At 43.4% G+C, this 19412-nt stretch overlaps 1 protein-coding gene across 1 annotated transcript in view; it reads right to left on the minus strand.

Annotated features, from left to right (window-relative positions):
* casz1 (castor zinc finger 1) overlaps positions 1-15970 on the minus strand; it is a 90533-nt gene extending 74563 nt beyond the window's left edge. Inside the window, exon 1 of the mRNA XM_019888006.1 lies at positions 15490-15970. Coding sequence (XP_019743565.1) covers positions 15490-15538 — 49 coding nt within the window. The 5' untranslated portion in view covers positions 15539-15970. The remainder of the gene's footprint in view (positions 1-15489) is intronic.
* Positions 15971-19412: the final 3442 nt, after the last annotated feature.

The raw sequence follows: 19412 nt of genomic DNA on the forward strand, positions 1-19412 counted from the left end.
CACACACACACACACACACACACGCACACACAAGCAGTACCAGCCCTGTTCACTGGGGCTTCGCTAATCTTGTCACATCAGGACGCAAGGGCCGAGTTGAGGCCTTGAGCAACACCCCCCCCCACCCTTGTGATGGGCTACCTCCGTGCACCTCAGCACTTGGCCACCACGCCTTCACTGACTCGGCTGACTCAAACGCTCACTCACGCTCTTTCTCCCCTCTTGTCCATTTCACAAGGTCACAGGTGGCAAGCACCATCGCATGAGTGGGGATCAGCTGATGGCTCCGAGTTGTGTTCCTACTGTGCCACAGGAGCTTTTTCTCCGATTGGGTAACGCGCAATCCAAACAAATAGGCCACCACAACACTTCTTTCAGTCCAACCGAGCAAACAAATTCATATTTAAAACGAAGTCACCTATGTTCTTTCTTTCTTTGTATATTTGCTGCAGTGCAAAAAAAAAGGAAAAAAAAAACCCTACAAAGCAACATCACAGTCTTTCCATTTTTACTGGTCTGTAACGTTCGATTAGTGTCAATATCAATACATTAACCAGCTATATGGACTGTGCCTTATATACAGAAAAAAGTAAATTCGAATCTAAATGTACTTTTCATCTCCTACATTGTGGGATTTATTTTTATTTTTTTTATTGGGGGAAGGGGGGGGTGCGGGCAGTGGTAGGCATTACTAAAGAAAAATGTACATGATAATAGCATTACAATTGCATCATTTATTTGCGGGCAGCAAGCATTCAAAATATGGGATGGTAAAAATAGAAATAGAATGCTTTACTGGTCTGCACCGTTCGATTAGTGTCAATATCAATTCATTAACCGGCTATATGGACTGTGCCTTATATACAGAAAAAAGTAAATTAGAATCCGAATGTACTTTTCATCAAATACATTGTGAGATTTATTTATTTTTTTTATTGGGGGAAGGGGGGGTGCGGGCAGTGGTAGGCATTACTAAAGAAAAATGTACATAATAATAGCATTACAATTGCATCATTTATTCGCGGGTAGCAAGCGTTCAAAATATGGGATGGTAAAAATAGAAATAGAATGTTTTCATCCTCATTTAAATTTAAATCATGATGTCTCTTTCTAGATCGTCTGGTGAGGGGATTCACATCATTCTACTGCCGAATGATGAGGCACAGCGCGGCGCGGTGTCCAGTGAAACTGAAGTTTGTGTGACCAAACATGCGGTTCGTCGCCGCCCCAATCCAATGAAAAATATTCACAGATGGAACATGAAACGTCGATCGAAATACATCCAGTTAAGCTCCAGCCAAGTGGACATTGAGGGCCTTACCTCATTATTCACCACGGGTGTCAAATTGGCCCCATTTCAACATAACGAAACCCCTCCCCTCCCCCCATGACCAAACTCAGCCGTGTCCGTATACATAGACATGCACACAGCGTTCCCTTTAAAATGTTCCCAGACTTTCATTGTTTAGTCATTTGAGACAGACTCTGGGAGAGTTTCAAATGATTTTAACCATGATTTAATTTGGTTTGTGAACGGGTGATGTCAGCACAATGGGAGGCAAGCCTCTAAATCCACTACATTCACCCCAAACGCCTCGATGAGATAATCACTGGTGGCGTCTACAAAAACACTTATTATATTTGCCCATCGCCTGGCTGAAGCTGTTAAAACTCATCAGCGTTATTCCACTTTTTCCTTTTTTTTTTCTCTGGGAAAGAGAGGGAAAAACCTCGCTCGACTTATGGTCGGAAACTGTCACCCTGTTTAAAGAGACAGCGCGACATTGTTGTGGCAGAGGGCAGAGTTTAGAAATGGAAAAAGATAGAGCGGAGGGCTATCGAGTGTTTATTCAATAGTCATTGTGTTTGCACCCGATACTAATTAAATAAAACACGCACAACTTTCTGATGAACAAGTGCATCATCTATTACACATGTGTTTATTATAATGTACTAGGAGCAAAAAAAAAAAAAAAAAGTACTAAATTGATTACATTGTTGGGGAGGCTTAGGCATTAAAAAGCAGCAGAGGAAAGAAGCTGACAAATGTGAATTTTTGTCATAGCCTCATGTAATTTTAAATCCAATCCCTATTTGCACTGCAGCCGGCCCTGTCAGCTAGCATTGAGATATTCACGTAATGGCTTTGTACCAAACAATAGGCGTGCGAACGCGGCAAAGCACGAAGGCACTCGTACGACAACAATCCCGCAAAAAAAAAAAAAAAAAAAAAAAAAAGTGCACCTCAAAGTCTGAAAATCCGGGTGGGGAAACTCGCGTGCGAGAAAGACGGAGGCTGTTGCTGACAACCCCCGAGAGTGAATAAACAAGTCGGATTGAGTGTTGCGCAGGGGCCGAGCCTGCCGAGGCGCAGGTCAGGATATGAAACACACCAGCTATTCACCTCCCGACAGGATATCCTCATGTATCAGCAGCAGTAGCCATGTTGACCCGCCCTGTTATTAAAGAGGCTAATCTGTTCAACATGTCAATGTTAGCACTTTTAGCTGCGATTAATAAAAGAAGACCCCGGGAGTGCTGCGTGTGCTTTCTCAGTGCCCCGTGCTTGTTTCTCTTTTCGCTTTGTCTTTTTACTGCCTTTCGCCGTTTGGTTATTCAACGTTCCTCTTTCCTATTAGCATAAACGCCGTGAATGATTAACTTTGTTGAAAGAACTGTAATCAGCTGCCTATCCCGAGCCGCACGGCGCTTCTGTTTCCTTTTTACATTCCTGCCACTGGCGAGGGTCTCATTGTAGTTATCACGGAAATAAATGTCCCTCGATGGTCAATGAATATGGACCATGTGCAGGTCGTGGCGGACTCGGTGGTGTTTTATTCCCGCGCTTGATATATACACACGGCCCGATGGCCTTCACAAACTGCGACGAACACAACTGCTCTCTAACAGACTTGCTGCCTAAGTGCCTGGTGCTGTGTCTTAATTTGTAATCTAGTCAAAGCAATTGTCCGCTAGCTAAAAAGGTCACCGAGACAATAGACTACACAGCCTCTCGAAAGCAAGGGGTGTCTTTTCTTTTGTAGCAAAGATGTAATTAGGACACCTTCATCTTCAGGGGTGCGAGGGCAGCGGCGAGACACACAAGAGCCGCTTGACGTGATGGTGAGCCTGGTCAGACAATAAAAGGAGCGATTTTGTACATTTTTCTGAGAAAGAAGTGTGCGGGAGGAATGAAGCTTGTTGCGGAAAAGTGAGTGATGCAAAGCAATGCAGGAGAGGCGGCGGAGGTTGGGGTGGGGGGGACTTATAGGACGTGATTTATCTGGGCTTGATTGCGTGTTAATCGAGGTTACGTGAATTAAGTGGAATCTAATTGGAACAGACACTGGCAGTCTGACAGATCGACATGATGCAGATGGATTGAGGGGGGGAGAAAAGGGTAGTGAGTGAGAGAGGAAAAGGAAATGCCAGCAAGGAGGATGGCGCAGGCGAGAAAAATGCCATTATGTTATTTTCATATATTGGATGCTGGCTACAAAAAACAACCAACCCCCCCAAAAAACCCCACCGGAAAGTGGGAAAACAAGCAGCGCATTATGATTGGCGGCTGGCGAGCGATGTAACCCGACGGATGGGAAGGACACACACGGTTAACATTGTGACTGACGGGGCACACAGAATCCGTTGGCCCCTCCCCCTCCAGTTGCCACTAACACTCATTTCTGCTTTATTGGAAATGAGGGGAAAGAAAAAAAAAAAAAAAGCCAAAGATGCCAAGTGGCAGCTGCTGGAAAATTTTGCACCTCCAATGAGGGGATGAGCAACTGCTCCACCGATCCTCTTGGTGACAACTGTTTCCAAGGCCCTCTCCCCAAATCGGTGGTATTTAGCTAGCGGACCTGAATGACCCGTTCAAATGTTAGCAGAGTAATGGGCTGCAAAAAAAGAAAAAAAAAGAACTGACCACCTGTTGCGTGCTGTCAAAAGGCTTCAGAGAAGAGAATTTTGGACTTGGGGGGGTTAAATATGTTGTCGCACAAACATAAGTTGGGTTGAAGCGTTGCCCTGAACTGGTCTTTGCTCTCAAAGCCGGGCTGGACACGCGAGTGACAGGAAAGGCCCGAAATAACCTGGCAGATGACTGTGACTTGTCACAGTGCCGTTATCTAAATCGCGGTTAAAAATATAGTGGTTCTCCAAGACTGGATCACTTCTGTTCAGAGCAGGCAAAAAAAAAAAGCAGGACGATGGCATCCACGTTTGAACTGATGTGAAAATTTGAACAAGGATGGCATGAAACCGAACCGAGGCCACACAATTCAAAGGTGGATCAGCATCAAATTGTACCGATAAGTTTAGCCCAAACAGATCCGAACTGAACGTTGGACAAATGTTGATTAAAAACGTACTTGTTGAATGGGTATTATCTGGAAATTATGTATGACTGCTTATTCTCGAGTACATTATAGAATACTTTGGCCCAAGTGAAAAACAGAGAAGAGAAAAAAAAAGTCATAGGCATCATTCGGTATGTTGGATTCGACCGCGCAGTAAACTTCCCTCATCAAGTCAAAATGGCCAAATTGTTGGTGACGTGATCCCGTCACTGCGTAGAGACAGAGGAGGAGATTCGGTCATCCCTTGATTTGATCCACTATGACTGTTACACTAACGGCATTAATAAGGGCAAAAGTGCTATTTTGAAACACACAGTTTTCATTTTTGGAAGCCCCGCTCTTGTCCATGTATTTATATGTGTGTGTGTGTGTGTGTGTGTGTGTGTGTGTGTGTGTGTGTGTGTGTGTGTGTGTGTGTGTGTGTGTGTGTGTGTGTGTGTGTGTGTGTGTGTGTGTGTGTGTTCTCCCATCTCTACTTTCCTATCCTGGTGTACAATGTCCTTGGATTGCATCATTTTGCAGAGTTTAAAAACAACACTTGACTGGAAATGTGACACTGCTATTTTGACGAGAGCGTTTTATTTACCAGACGGCCTTTAAAAAAAAAGAAATAAAAAATAGCCAAATGTCCTTTAACACACGCTAAAAATACACAAGGACGCTATGTTGCCTGTTGGGGTTTCCTCTGAATTTGCGCCGAATGTGAACAAAATAGCGAAGAGCGTATCGGCTGGCTCTCACATTAAGAGGAATGACACTCGCTGTGATCAAGGACATGAATTGCTCATTGATTTTTAGGGGGCCAGCTTAACTATCCGTTCCAATTGATTTTTAGCTTTGCTGGGTGTGCGAGTTATGGCACTTTTAATGCATCATCTCCATGTGTACTCATCTCCCAGCGCCGGAGGATTTACAATAGTCTGCGCAAGAGCATATGTGGACTTGAGGGACACGTTTCACGACATATTCCGAGAGGTTCCGTGACATAAAAATTCTAATTTGTTTCATAAATAGATCAAAAGTAGAATCATCTTTAACATTCTCTTTTTATACCTGAGACATAATGGACGTATGATCTTGGTAAATGCTCCGCCGGGACTAAACTGCACCGTTTTATGTCTTGATTCATTCAAGGGGGTTTCTTTTCTGTGAATGGACTGTAATAACTTTGCACGTTAAGCAGCATTCATCAGTGCCGTACCCCTTTGACTCTGCTTAGAAATTTATCGCATATCATCTTTTTTTTTTTTTTTTTTTTTTTTAAGAACGGTTCGGACGCAATTATGGCGACAGCGGGGCTACCTGTCAATTAAATAATGAATAATCAATGATTGGCCGTGTCACGGCAATCTGATACAAAACCCAGTCTAAAGTCATCTGTCAGGGTTGAAAGGCATTAAAATAGAGGCTCGTTCTCCCGCGGCCGGCTTCGATTTCACTGATCCCGGGATGCATTTCAATTCTCCGGCAAAAGGCTCAGCTCTCACGTGATATCATCCTTCTGAATGTTGTCTCTTTCATGTTTTAAACAACACCAATGGATTTATTCATATACATATATATATATATATATATATTTTTTTTGTCCCAGATGATTTGCATTGAAGCTCTTGGAAGGTAACTGGGGACCAGAGGCTGCATAAAGCACAATTTACTCCTTTTAAAAAAACAAACACACACACACACACACAAAAAAAAAAAGTGATCTTAATTAATGTTTTACAAGTGTGGCTGTATTCTTAGCGAAAGAAAGAAAAGCGCCTATCAAAGGCAGCAGGTTCAGATTACACGTGCTAATTGAAATTGAGAATTTCTACCAAGTCAGACAACCGCTTTTTTTTTTCATTCCCGACTCTTCTCTCCCCACGCGCACAATAAAAGTGAGCATTTTGCAGTTCACAAATGAAATCAAATCATTGAAGTCATATGGGCTTTTCTTTTCTTTTCTTTTTTTTTCTCCCCTCTCGTCTTTATTTTCATGTTCTGCTGGTGGGTTCATGAGACAGCTTAATAAAGCAGTAAATGCAGTGGTAAGGCAGCTCGAGTGTGCGTGAGTGCGCGTGCGTGCATAAGTGCATGTACATGCATGATCTTGTGTTTTACCTCCACTGGGGACCTCAAAGACGGCTGTTTTTTTTAAATTTTTTATTTTTTTTTATCCGAAGCTGCCTTTATTCATGAATGAAACGCAAAGGGATTCAAGTTGAAAGCTTAGCCCAAACGGAGAATATCTCTTGGGTTGACAAAGCCCAACAGAGTATGTTCATATAGCTTCCCCCCCGCAAAAAAATAAAAAATAAATAATAATAATAATAATAATAATATTCATACAACAGAGCAACTACTGGCACTAAATGTGTGATGGTAATTTGGAAGGCTGACCGCAGATGGCACAGGAATTAAGGTGTTTTGAAAAAAAATGTCATCCTTGATAACCTTTGTTCTGAAGTTAATCATTGCTTGTCTTTTATATTTATCCAAACTCCCTGCTTTCAATAGGGCATTATTTTATTGGCTTGTTTTGCAAGCATTACAACTTTTCATCCCCCTCCACCCCCTCCTCCGCCTCTCCAAGGTCGGTTTCCACGAGGTGTATTTGCTCATGGGGCTTTTCAGGTCAGTTCTATTGTATTTACATCAAATAATTTTTGATAAGGGATGTAAAAGACCTATAAACCATGCATCATAAACGGGAGGGGTGTAGCTGAAATATGGACGAAAGATCAATGGTTGATCTTTTTTTTTTTTTCTTTTCTTATCGGTTGATATTTCCAGTCAACTCTCTTCATTCTCTCCCACTCATCCAGCAGCCTTCGCGACGCGAGCTGCGTCTCACCGAGCAGACGAGAAGCTTGTTAGATTTAGTTCAATGGCCTCCCAGTGCGGCCGGCAAGCTCGGCTCTTGTTTCATAGAAAAGTACCTCCCCGGTTATCTCCCCAGCACTATAATCACTTAACAAAGACTTGGGCATTTGCACAAATTAAAACATCAATAATGCATAAGTGCTTTTCCAGTTTTTGAGCTATAGTGTCCCAGTATTGGGATGAAATACCCACTCTGCTTGGGGGAAAAAATAAACAAAATAAAAGATGGCTCACTGTCACCAAGCCCACGCGCAGGAAGGGCCTCGGTTCTCCCCTTGAGCAAGTAACGTCTCTGATTTTTAAGGCCAAGTGTGAGATTTGTAACACCGGCATAGACAGAGATGAGCCATGTGGCTTTTTTTTTTTTAAAGCAAGAAGGCACTAAGTGCTGGTGGTGCATCAGTGAAAACAGGCAACACCCTTAAGTGGCACAAGCGTTGGCATCCTTCCATGATCAACACCGCAGCCACATCCTGGACTTTAACAAGTTTGATCAGTTATGTGGCCTCATCGCTCGAATTCCCCCGGAAAATGATCATCGGCACGCCGGACGAATGTCCGCACTGCCGCTCAGAAAGGTTGGAATCTGGATTCGATTTTCCAAGATTATCTGCCCCTCGATCAAAATTCCACGCCCCTTCGACATTTGCAATCGTCATTCATCCACTAACGGAGGTACAGATGCAAGGAAAAATGTTTGGGGGTAGGGGGGGGATTATGCACCCTCTGTCTCAGCCCCTTCAACATGCACATTCATTGACTGTATTATCAATCGTCATTTGGGGAAGGGAGGAAGGGAGGGGGGAGGGGTGCAGGCCCCTGGTCCAACCCAAACATGGATACGTGTTGAACTCACTCACAGTATTAGAACATGAGTCGTAAATACGAGTCTTCCTGAAGCATCAGGAACTGCTTCAATGCTTCCCCTTTCGTTTTCAGTGAGCTCTCGGGCATTTTACCTTTTTGAACAGTAAGGAGAAATTCTGCCTGAATTGAGATTCGTGTACCCAATTTTGAGTTCACTCACTGGGCTTCGCTGAAAACATTCATTAAAAAGAAAGTAAAGTAAATATAATTTGGCATTTTCAACTATAAATAGTTCTTTTTTTGCCTTTCGATAATTACATTTCAGTGCTCAAAAATATTTTGGTTCAAGAGAGTCTACATGCTGGCAAGCTAACCACAGCAGAAATAATTTTGTGAGATTCTTACATTGGTTGGTGGTCCGATCAACTGTCTGCTAGGAAAATTGACCCCCCCCCCCCAAAAATATGAGTTGAGTCTGTCTCCGTCATTCCTGTGTTTTGACCCAAAGTCATTTGGAATCGCTGCCATCTTAACCATTAGCCAGTCATGACAACACCAAACATTTTTGCTGGAGTGGGTTTTATCCATCGTGTGCCCATCTCCCATGAAACCACAGTTTGGTATTGAATGATAAGCAATGGCAAAATGATCATCGTAACTTAATCATATGTATATAAAATGTATGTGTGTGTGTGTGTGTGTGTGTGTGTGTGTGTGTGTGTGTGTGTGTGTGTGTGTGAAAAAGGTGAACATTTGTTTGCGCTTCTTGATGATGGAAAATGTCAGCACGCAACAATACTGTCACATTCTTCTTGTTGAATTAATTGGCTGGTTACCCTGTGTCATGCTATCAACACAAAGTGGCGGGAGGAGGGTGTACTATGGCAAACCAAAACGAAAAGCACTGATTGGTGGAAACGTTTTCTTTTTTTTGGGGGGGGGGGAGAACATTTCACTCGGCGCATGATGGGAAGGGCGGAAACTCAACCCTATGAAACCTTGTGATTGTTTGCTGCCGGATTGGGTTTGCGGTATCATTTTTATAGGCGGGAGAAAAGACGTTCCTCATTGCAGTGGAGCCCATCGAATGTTTTTTATTTTTTTTCCGTGCCGACGATGAGTCGGTTCGAGTACTTCGTAAATCCGTGACCAGCTCCGTAGCAACACCCGCAGAGGACGAGCCAGCCCATGCAGATGGCCTCAAGGACAATTAACAGTAATGATTGGTTGTCACATAAATGAGGAAATTCCGATTTGCCACTGCACTTGCTGATGATCACACACCAAATGCCGCTGACAACAACATGATTTAAATAAGCGGACGCGCGCGGAGGCAGCAAAGACTGCCGTTGCCACGGATGAAGGTGGAACTTTAAATCAAAGGCACAGACCGGACGATCACCAAGAGTAAAGTGATGAGACAAACTGCACGGCCATCTAAAATATTATCTCTTCAATCAACCCCCGTCCCTGGAAGATATCGTCAACCGCCTCCCCTCTCGAATGAGTCTGGCAAACAATCCCCTTGTTAGCAAACTGTTAAGACAGCCGCTTGGTACACAAATTGCGCTCGACCAAGCGAATTTGTTTTGCAAGGGTGACCTGTTTAATCATCTCATTTTCTTTGGCGGACATTTATTCATCTGGTTTCCACGGTTACAGGGAACATTAAGGGGCTACAGTAATAAGGCTGGAGAGTCAAACAGGTAATAAAAAAATTAACGCCATTTTCCAGCAGCCGAGGACAGTGGGTGAAATGAATCAAGGGAGAGGGGAGCGCAGCAGCGAGGGGAGCTGGGGCGTCGGGGGTGGTGCTGATGGTGGCGGCGGTGGTGGCGGCGGTGGGGGGGGTGCTTTCCAATATTGTCCAAACAATAAGCCGAAGCGGTTATTTTACTCTGTAGATCAGGTGGTGCTGTTATGGACATGACACTTTGAGCGCAGAGCAGCAGAGATAAAGCTTTTAAAGTGGCCGTCATCCTTTTTTTATTGTCATTTAGCGATTACATATCAGAACAATTAAAAGTTAGCCCAAGATATGTATTAACATTGCTCCTTTTTTTATTTCTCCCGCGCTCTGGAAGGGAGATCATTTGCGGCCGTGGAAAGGCAGCCTGCCAATATCATACGTGACATTTAGAAGCCCCGCTGAGAAATGCTCGGTACTCGCGGGGTGAATCACGTCGTCTAATATTGTCTGCTGAACAACTGCGGGAGAAAAAACAAAAATAGACATGCGAATATCAAGTTTATGTCTCACAAACTCGTACAAACAGTGACCTACGCACCAATCCAAAGAGTCCCCACTTCTTGCCAAATATAGAAAATTCCAGCACAATAAGGGAGAGGGGGGGCATGGGGGGGGGGGGACAGGTGCTGAAGGCCGACAGAAAGTGACGGGAGTTGCCGAATGCCAAATAAGGCAGTGGGAAACATTGCACCCAGGCGCATAACACCCAACTGTAATGTGATTTTTTTTTTTCCTGATAACCGTCACCACCACTTCCAAACGGTCTCCTGCGCATTCGCTCTCCCGACCTGCGACAACAATTCACCACTGTTTTCCTCTTAAATAATAGGTGAACAAGAGAAAACAAGCAAGACATTTTATGCATTACTCATTTCTCCACTCCTTCCAAAAGTATTTTTGATTGACAACAGGTCTTTGGCACTCCTAAAATATGCACAAATGTTCTCAACCTAACCCTTAATCATTTAAATGGTCTGGTTTAACCAGTATTTGGGCATTTTATGACTCTGCCAACACCTGTCCCCAACCCGTGAGGAAAAACAAACCAAAACTTGTGCTGCTGATACGTTCTTTGCTGGGGTGGCTCGGGCCGTGTGACTGAGGTCAAAGAAGGAAGCGCGACTGCACGGAGACAATGAGTCTCGGGAGTGGGGAGGGCGATCTGATCGTATGCGCGCACACACACACACACACACACACACACACACACACACACACACACACACACACACACACGCGCGCACAAACACACGAACCGATGCAGGATATGCACTTGAACACATACTCACATGTCAAAAGGAGCACCCCCCACCCCCCCGCCCCCCCATGCTTCCACTGTGGCAGGAACCCTGCCAAATGAACTCCCCGACGACATGCCGGGTAAAATCCCCACAAGGCGGCACAGAACGGACAACAGATAGGGAGGGGGGGAGAAAAAAAAAAAAAGCTTAGCTGCGCAGCCACGGGACTGCCAACTGTTCTTCTAACAGCCTCTTAACAGGTGTAGGCTCCAGAACCATGTAATCCTATCAACTTACCAACTTTAAAAAAAAAAAAAAAAAAAAAAGGAAAGAAATACAGCAAACTCCTGCGCCGCTCCGTCCCTTTCGCTATCCTTCTCCTTCTCTCTTTGCGGCGGCACAGACAAAAATGAGCAGCTGGCCTTCAGCTATGACACGCACGGACGGGAGAGGAGGAATCATTGCTGACCTTAATGTCACCGTGTAGCAAAAGCAGGAGGTGGAAGCTGAAGTGGAGGGTGAGTGCAGGCAGTGTTTAGACGTTCATGTTTGCAGTCAATTACGGATGAGGACAGGGCTACTGGCTCTGTAACTCAGCAGAACAAATATTTCCTCACTCAAGGGAGAGAAGTGGGGAGGGGGGGGGGCTTTTCTGTTCCTTATATTTTCATCGAGAAGCAAAGACATGCGGTCGTGCGTATGCGACAAAGAATTCAAAGAGGGAAAAAAAAAAAAAATCTGACATGGGGCCGGCCCCACACGGCGCTTCGGTTGCAGAGATAAGAGGGTCGAGAGATGGTCACCAATAAAGCGTCCTTGCCAAACTGAGCATCCTCTGTCTCCCTCGCGTCGACGTCGCGACCCGTCACATTCCGCCGCAGCAAAGGTACGCGCGGGCCGGGCCGCCCGGTTTGCACCTCAAGACCCGCTGCCACATTTAAAAGGATTAGTCACCACATTTTGCGCCGGCTTAATCTCTCTTTCAGCCCCGACTAATAAGTGCGCCTCGATAAGCGAAGCATGCAAATTCATTCATGGCCGGTGGAGACCGCGCTTTCAGACAAACACGCCAAAGTCTGCCACTCTGCTAATTACCTCTTCATTTCCCATTTTGCCCTCTTATATGGCATATCAATGACTTGAGATTATTTCTCTACCCTTTCTCCCTGTGAAATTTGAATTTGTGATGTAAGATTAGGAGAAGGATACAAGCTTTTTCTTTTTTTTTTTTTTTTTTTTTTTTTTCTTTTGTGGAATTTTAGTTGAGTTTAGAATTTGTCGTGCCGGATAAAATGCACAATAAAATGACATCTTCTCAATGAGATCAAAACAACCATAAAAAAAAAGTTTTTGGTTTTTTTTTTTTTTTTTTTGTTTTAAATTTTAGCCCCAAAAAGTCCAAAGGTGCGACCTGTTCATCGCTCCTTTATATTTTTGTGCAGAGTATTAATGAGGCCATTAGTCTATATTGGTGACGCGGAGCTTTGAGGTTTTAATTAGGTGCCGGCCATTGCATGAGTGCACAGCCGTGAAGAAAGGGGGTGTTGATACCACTTGCCTTACTCGTGGCCAATATCAAGTAGCCGCCAACACTTGGACGACTGCAGTAAGATGCGGGACAGCCCACTTTATCTGGACTTGATTCCACTGTTCGATCTCACTTGTTTGATTGCAAAAATTTAAAAAGGCCACTTGATGACTGGGCACATGCTCATCGGGATTCTGCTGTCCCTCTCTCTCCACATACTCCGAACACACACACACACACACACACACACACACACACACACACACACACACACACACACACACAAAAAACCACACACGGAGCACACACACACACACACACACACACACGCACAAATGCAGTTCCCTCCCCTTGTCTCCCGACCATGTTCCAGCTCCTCTCCCTCTGCACAAACCAAGCAACACGCACACACACACACACACACACACACACACACACACACACAAGCAAAACATCAATCAAGGGGTGCGAGCGGACCATAAAACTCCACAAACATAAAAGCTGCATTTAACTACTGTGTTTTGCAGTAATCTTCACCCGGTGTCTCTTTTATTTAACCTTACATTGGGTAAACATGAAAAGGAGTCTAAAATAAACAAACAAAAAATTCTAAAATGAAAATATAAAATCCCGCACTATTTAATTAAATTCAGCGTTAATTAATGAATATGTATATACATACACATTTTGCAGTTGGTCATGGAGAGAAAAATGATCAATCAATCCTTTTTTTGAGCACGTTATTGCCCCATACAATCAAATTCATTTGAAGTTTTTGTTTGGACGGAACAGAAAAATAATGAAGCATTTTTTTAAGATGTTTTTTTTTTTTTTTTTGCTTTATTTGAGTCAGTTCATGGAGCCTCGCTTGACAGAACTCAGCAAGGCTCCTCACAGAATATTTGGGATCCTCAGTAGAAATTGTCATGGAAGAGGTTTAAAACAATGACTCACGTTTTTTCCCCCCCACATCTAAATGGCTGCCTGTGAAATTTATTTCGAAACTCTGTTAACCTGCTGTACACAACATTCTTATTAGCATAACCCAGCCCCCCAATAAAAAAAAAAATCTGCCTCGTTTAATTAAAAAAATGTAAATTGACTGTCATCCGAGGAGCAGGAGAAAGAGGAGCGCAACAGCATATTTTATTGCCAGGACATCAAAATGATTCAGGTTAGGGCTAAATTGTGATCGAAGGTTATTGAGGCCCTTCAGACCACGACTTGTTTTCCTCCCTCGTTTCATTCCGGTTTTGTGGAAGGCCATAAAAGATGGAGGGTGCCACAAAGGGTTAATGAGACAACTCTGTGAGGGTGAGAGCAATCAACATTATGACTCATAAGTGTGGGGGTGGTGGGGGGGGGGGGGAGAAAAACATCTTCCCAACTGGCGAAAAGTTTAAATTTAGGGTGTGTCGCGATAAGAGTCTCACTCGACTCTTGTTATTCTTGACTAAAAGTGCACAGCGCTCACCGACAGTGACCACACATGACAGGCAAGCCCGCAAGCCTAACTCGCATGAGTTTGTGGTCCCGTTACCCTCGTGGACATCGTCTACTTAAATGTAACGTGAACTGAACCTCTTTAATTTCGCCATCGGGACGAGCTCAAGTGCCAATAAGACTCTGAACGATGAGGGAAAGAGAAAAAAAAAACTGCAAATGGATGGACTTCATAAATATCACACAGACATATTAAAAATAACAGCCTGAAGCAAACGCTGACGAGAGTGAATTACAGTTTAGGGGGGGAAAAATATGTAGGGCAAAAAATAATTCTGCATCTTAATATATTTGTAAAACAATGTTATTTATGATTGCGCAGCAACACAGCAAATATTCTCATAACAGAACATTTAAAAAATATAACATGGAAACTTCTGTAAAAGGTGATACATTGTGTAGTTATACTAAATAAACTGTACAGCAACTACTCGTACACACAAACGCACTCACACACACTAAGATCACATCAAGAGAAAGCCCACCCGTATGAAGTTTACACACACACACACACACACACACACACACACACACACACACACACACACACACACACACACACACACACACACACACACGAAAAGGAAAGAACTAAATGTTACTGTGCTGTAGTAATTATTAAAATAAAAGCGAGCCCTTCCCTGAAGAAAAAAAATAAATACAATGACACCGAGCCGCTTGCAGTCAGATTAGAGCAGGACAAGCTCATCCCCAGATGCAGCAAGAAGCAAAATTTCGCCCATGATGCCATTCACTTGAAACCAAGTGTATAACAGTGTTTTAATTTGATCTCGCCACTTAGGTGTAATATCATCGCAGAGCACGTACGGTTACACTGCTGAGAAATACCTGAAAAGGTGGTCAGAGTGACCGGCCTGCACCATTTACATGTGCGACAACAAAACAGTTTGTTTGCTTTGTCCCCTTGGCAACAAATCCTTAGGCCATTCATTCTATCCTAATGGCATTGTCAGTGCCTCTGTGGAGAAAACCAACACCTGTATTTGAACAGTCAAAATATGCTGGCCTGCTCACAAATAGATGGGAATTTATTTGACAAACAAGAAAGAAAGTGTCAGGCAAGGGAAAATGAAACGGGTCCTGTGAACTTTCGCCACATGTGTGCTCGACGGTGTCAACACTGAGCGGAACGGTAGGCGATCCGATTTGATATTGCAGTCACCTTTGGGTACTCTGAAAAGTGCTATAAATAAGGGTGTTGCAACACTTACGTATACTGTATACAGTGTGCCGTCCTCGCTGGCACATAGCTTAATCATGAACAACTTCCCCCCCTGAGTGTGTGTGTACGTGTGTAGGTGTGTGCGTGTGAGAGGGAGCGAGATAAAGGCACACCTTAACTGTCCGCATTTAAAAAAAAAAAAAAAAAAAAAACATACCTGGCTGGCAAAGTGGGAAAAGAACAGGAGTACTCACCATATTCAGGGAAGTCGAAGTTAAATCCTCTCAGACATGTAACTTTCATAATACTACTGAACTCTGGTGGAAAGTCATTCAAATGTTGCTCGCTGGAGGGCCGGATGAAGCAGAAAAGTGACTACAACAACAACAACAAAAAAAAAGGGGGCTTCCTTCAATCATGCGCTAAACTCCTTGACATGTAATCTGTCAATAGTTTGTTGCTGCGATCATGCCGGCTGCCACAAGCAGATTTGATTGGCAGCTTCGGCACTGGCCCCTCCTTTCCGTGGCTTGGGGGAGGAAGGTGAAAGAAGATGGAGCCTCCCCCTTCCCCTCCTCTCTCTCTCTCTCTCTCTCTCTCTCTCTCTCTCTCTCTCTCTCTCTCTCTCTCTCTCTCTCTCTGGTGCGTCTGCCTATGTCTCGCCCTCTGCTTTGCCTCCATGCACACACGCACAGAGCAAGCTGCTGGTGATGTCGTCTCAATAGGCTGATAGGAAATTATGGCAGAGGAGCCCCCTGTGCTTTTTTTTTTTTTTTTAACTCCCTCCCTCAGTGGGCTGGCCTTTTCCATCTTTGTGCTCTTCTAGCCTTTCAACTCTCTCGGGGAGGAGCCTGTACTGCCTCCATTCAAATTAGGGGAGGGGGAGCCCCCCCCCCCCCCCCCCCCCCCCCCCTATGCCTCCATTCAAATTAGGGGAGGGGGGGCCCCCCCCCCCCCACCCCTACTTTTTGGGAGAAAGATGTATTTTATGCAGATGCGGGATATAAAGTACGGATACAAAATTAAATATTACTTTGCTAAAATGCTAAATGGATAGGAAGCAAAAACAATTTCTTATTTGTAGCACACAGAAAAAAAAAGTGACGTCACCTTCATTAATCATTGTGATAATGAAGTAATTATTTTATAGCATTTGATTGTATTTATCGACGCCCGTTTGCCTCACTGTGAAGAGGTTGTGGCTTTCAATGCGAGGTCTGGCCTTCATGTATTGGAGTTTGCACGTTCACCTCATTCATGCGTGGGTTTTCTCCCGGTAATCCGGTTTCCTCCCATATTCCTAAAAAAATGCGTGGTATGTTAATTGACAAAATTTTCTGTGTGTGTGTGTGTGTGTGTGTGTGTGTGTGTGTGTGTGTGTGTGTGTGTGTGTGTGTGTGTGTGTGTTAATGGTTGGTTGTCTATTTGTGCATAGTGATTGGAAATCAGTTCAGAGTCTCCCACCCGATGACAGTATTTGATCAACTACCCAAATATTTGATCAACTACCCACACTCAACTACTCTTTAAACTGCTTCGGTCTATTCATCTTTGCAGTTGAACACTTTATTCTTTAACACTCTATTCTTTTTGTCTCGTACAAAATGACATTGTAAATAACGTGTATTCAAGCTTCGGAGGTCGACTAGTTAGCACCTCTGCCTCACAGTGCCAAGGTGGTGGGTTCGATTCCGGCTTCTGTTTCTTCCCACATTCCGAAAGCATGCGTGGCAGGTTAACGGAACATTCTAGATGGTATCTCGGTGTAATTGGGTGCGTGAATGTTTGTTTGTCTATGTGTGCCCCGCGATTGGCTGGCAACCAGTTCAGGGTGTCCCCTGCCTACTGCCCAAAGACAGCTGGGGTAATCTCCAGAGCGCCCGTGACCCTTGTGAGGATAAGCAGATTAGAAAATGGATGGATGGAAGTTTGTTGCTCAATTTTTTCCACACCCACGACCACATCCGTCCGGCCTGTCCGCAGTCTCTGTACGGCCATCGCAGTCTTAATAAAGTAAAAATTAAATATTGAGTATGTGCTGCTTTTCTTTTCAGTTGTGCATGTGTGCCAGTAGTGCAAGTGACCAAGAGCAACGCCTTGTCTTCAGTGTTGCCAACTTCGAGATTTTGACGCTGTATTTAGTGACTTTTTTGACCACACATGCGACCATAAAAAAATAAAGAAAGAAATAAATATCTAGTCCAACACCGACTGTGGTCCTCGGGTTAGCAACATTCTTATTTCTTGCACGATGGAGGGAAGAGGGGAATTTGAAGATTTGGGGAGTTCTACTTCTCAATGATAGTGGTCTCTAATCTGATTTTCGCCACGGACCCGTTACATGTACAGTAAATTAAAAATAAAAAAATATTTATATACAGGTACATATACCGTCACAGGCTCTACGCGGCAAGGCCGAGATTCTGACAAAATCCACCTCAGCACATGGCTGGGCTCAACTAAACTGAGAAGCAAAGGAACAAATCAGTTCATTAAGTGATTCCATACGTCCACTCAAAAGAGTTGCTCATCTGAATGAGTCGATCACGAATGACACAAGGCTAATCAAAACCCACCAACCACTTCTCTCCCGCCCAAAAAAGGAAAATGAAAAATGCCTGGTCCACAAATGGACAGTGACACACTTGAATTTAATGCGCATTTAATATTTTAAGTACCCATCCGTAAATGCACATTACTTATTTGCACGGTGGCTTATTACTACTTTAAGAGTAGTGCCCCAGTGTGGGACAAATAAAGGATATCTAATCTAATCTATCTAATCTAAGAGGTACAGTACATTAAAAAAATGCATGTGTTATATGCCAGATGTGTCTTCAAAAAAAAAAAAAAAAACTGAAAAAAAACATAGTTATGGCTTTTTAGCTTAAAGCAAATGAGTTTCATCTCTCACGCAAATAGAGTTCCCACGTCATATAAGACTCATTCTTCTCTCCGTGCTTCCCTCTGATAAGATATCAGTTTTTGTTGTAATTTCAGGTGAAACGATAAAGGGCGGCCGTTACCAGGTGACAATGAATACTTTATAAGTCAAACCTCGTATTTGCCTGGCAGTTTTTTCTTTTTCACAGTGGCATGCAAAGTGCCTCCGGACCATTTGGACCTAATACCCCTGTGCTGTCAACATGACTTCTGGTATAAAGAATGCAGAGTTTACAAAAGGGCACAGCATTTGATAAAGGTGGTGCCTAACTAGCATTTAGTGGAGAGAGAAAAGAGGAAATGAACAAGTTTATGGCTGTGAACCAAAATGCAATGATACACTGTGTTGGCTTAAGCTGCGTGCGGTCAGCAAAAAGGGGAAAAAAAAAAAAAGGTATGTACATAAAATAGGTTTTAGCTCATTTCTAAAATGTGATGACTCGTCTGAGATCATAAAGGGAAAACAGTCTCTCCTTGAGGAAAAAGGTATGCTTACGTTCTTAATTACTGTGATAAATTTGATCTGCTTTGATCCAACTTATACGTGACGATTTTTATCATGCTTGTCAAAAACACATCAGGATCCTCAATTTGATCATGTAAAGGATTTTTTTACTTAGATTTGACTGCACCATGATAAAGGTTGACCACAATGAGCACCGGAATACTGGTTAAACTTTGATTTGGTTGACTTGTTCATAAAACCGTATTAGGTCACATACAAAAAGGAGCAGAAGTTAACCAGTCAGTCTAAATTCGTATCAATCTGTGAAAAAAAACAACACAACAATCTTGAAAACAGCTTCTGATCACATGATTATCACAAGTGACAAGCAAATGGCAGTTACAGTCACCACTCAAAAGCTCACTAGCTAGTAGCTAACAAAAGAAGCTAACGTAGCAGTCTCCATTTCATTCAGTGTTCCTCCTTGCCGACATCGCAAAATGTGACTCAAATGTAAATCACCAGTCACCGAAAATCAAGATCAAAATCAAATAAAAATCTAAATCTGCCCAATATTGTTTCGGAGTCCTATCAAGCCAACCTACCAAAATAAAAGCAGTGAAAGCGCGAAACAGTGGCCAAATGGTAACTTTCAGGTGGATATTCATGTTCAGTTACCACCATTGCCCTTTCAGAAAAAGTGTTGCCAAAAGCAAGATCTTCATTGAAGATAAAAGGTGCAGCTGACATCAGCTCACAACAATGGAATCCACAAACCAGATGCACTGA

The sequence above is a fragment of the Hippocampus comes genome, unplaced genomic scaffold (genome assembly GCF_001891065.2).
Source record: "Hippocampus comes isolate QL1 unplaced genomic scaffold, H_comes_QL1_v1.1 scaffold14, whole genome shotgun sequence".
Classification (NCBI taxonomy): Eukaryota; Metazoa; Chordata; class Actinopteri; order Syngnathiformes; family Syngnathidae; genus Hippocampus; species Hippocampus comes.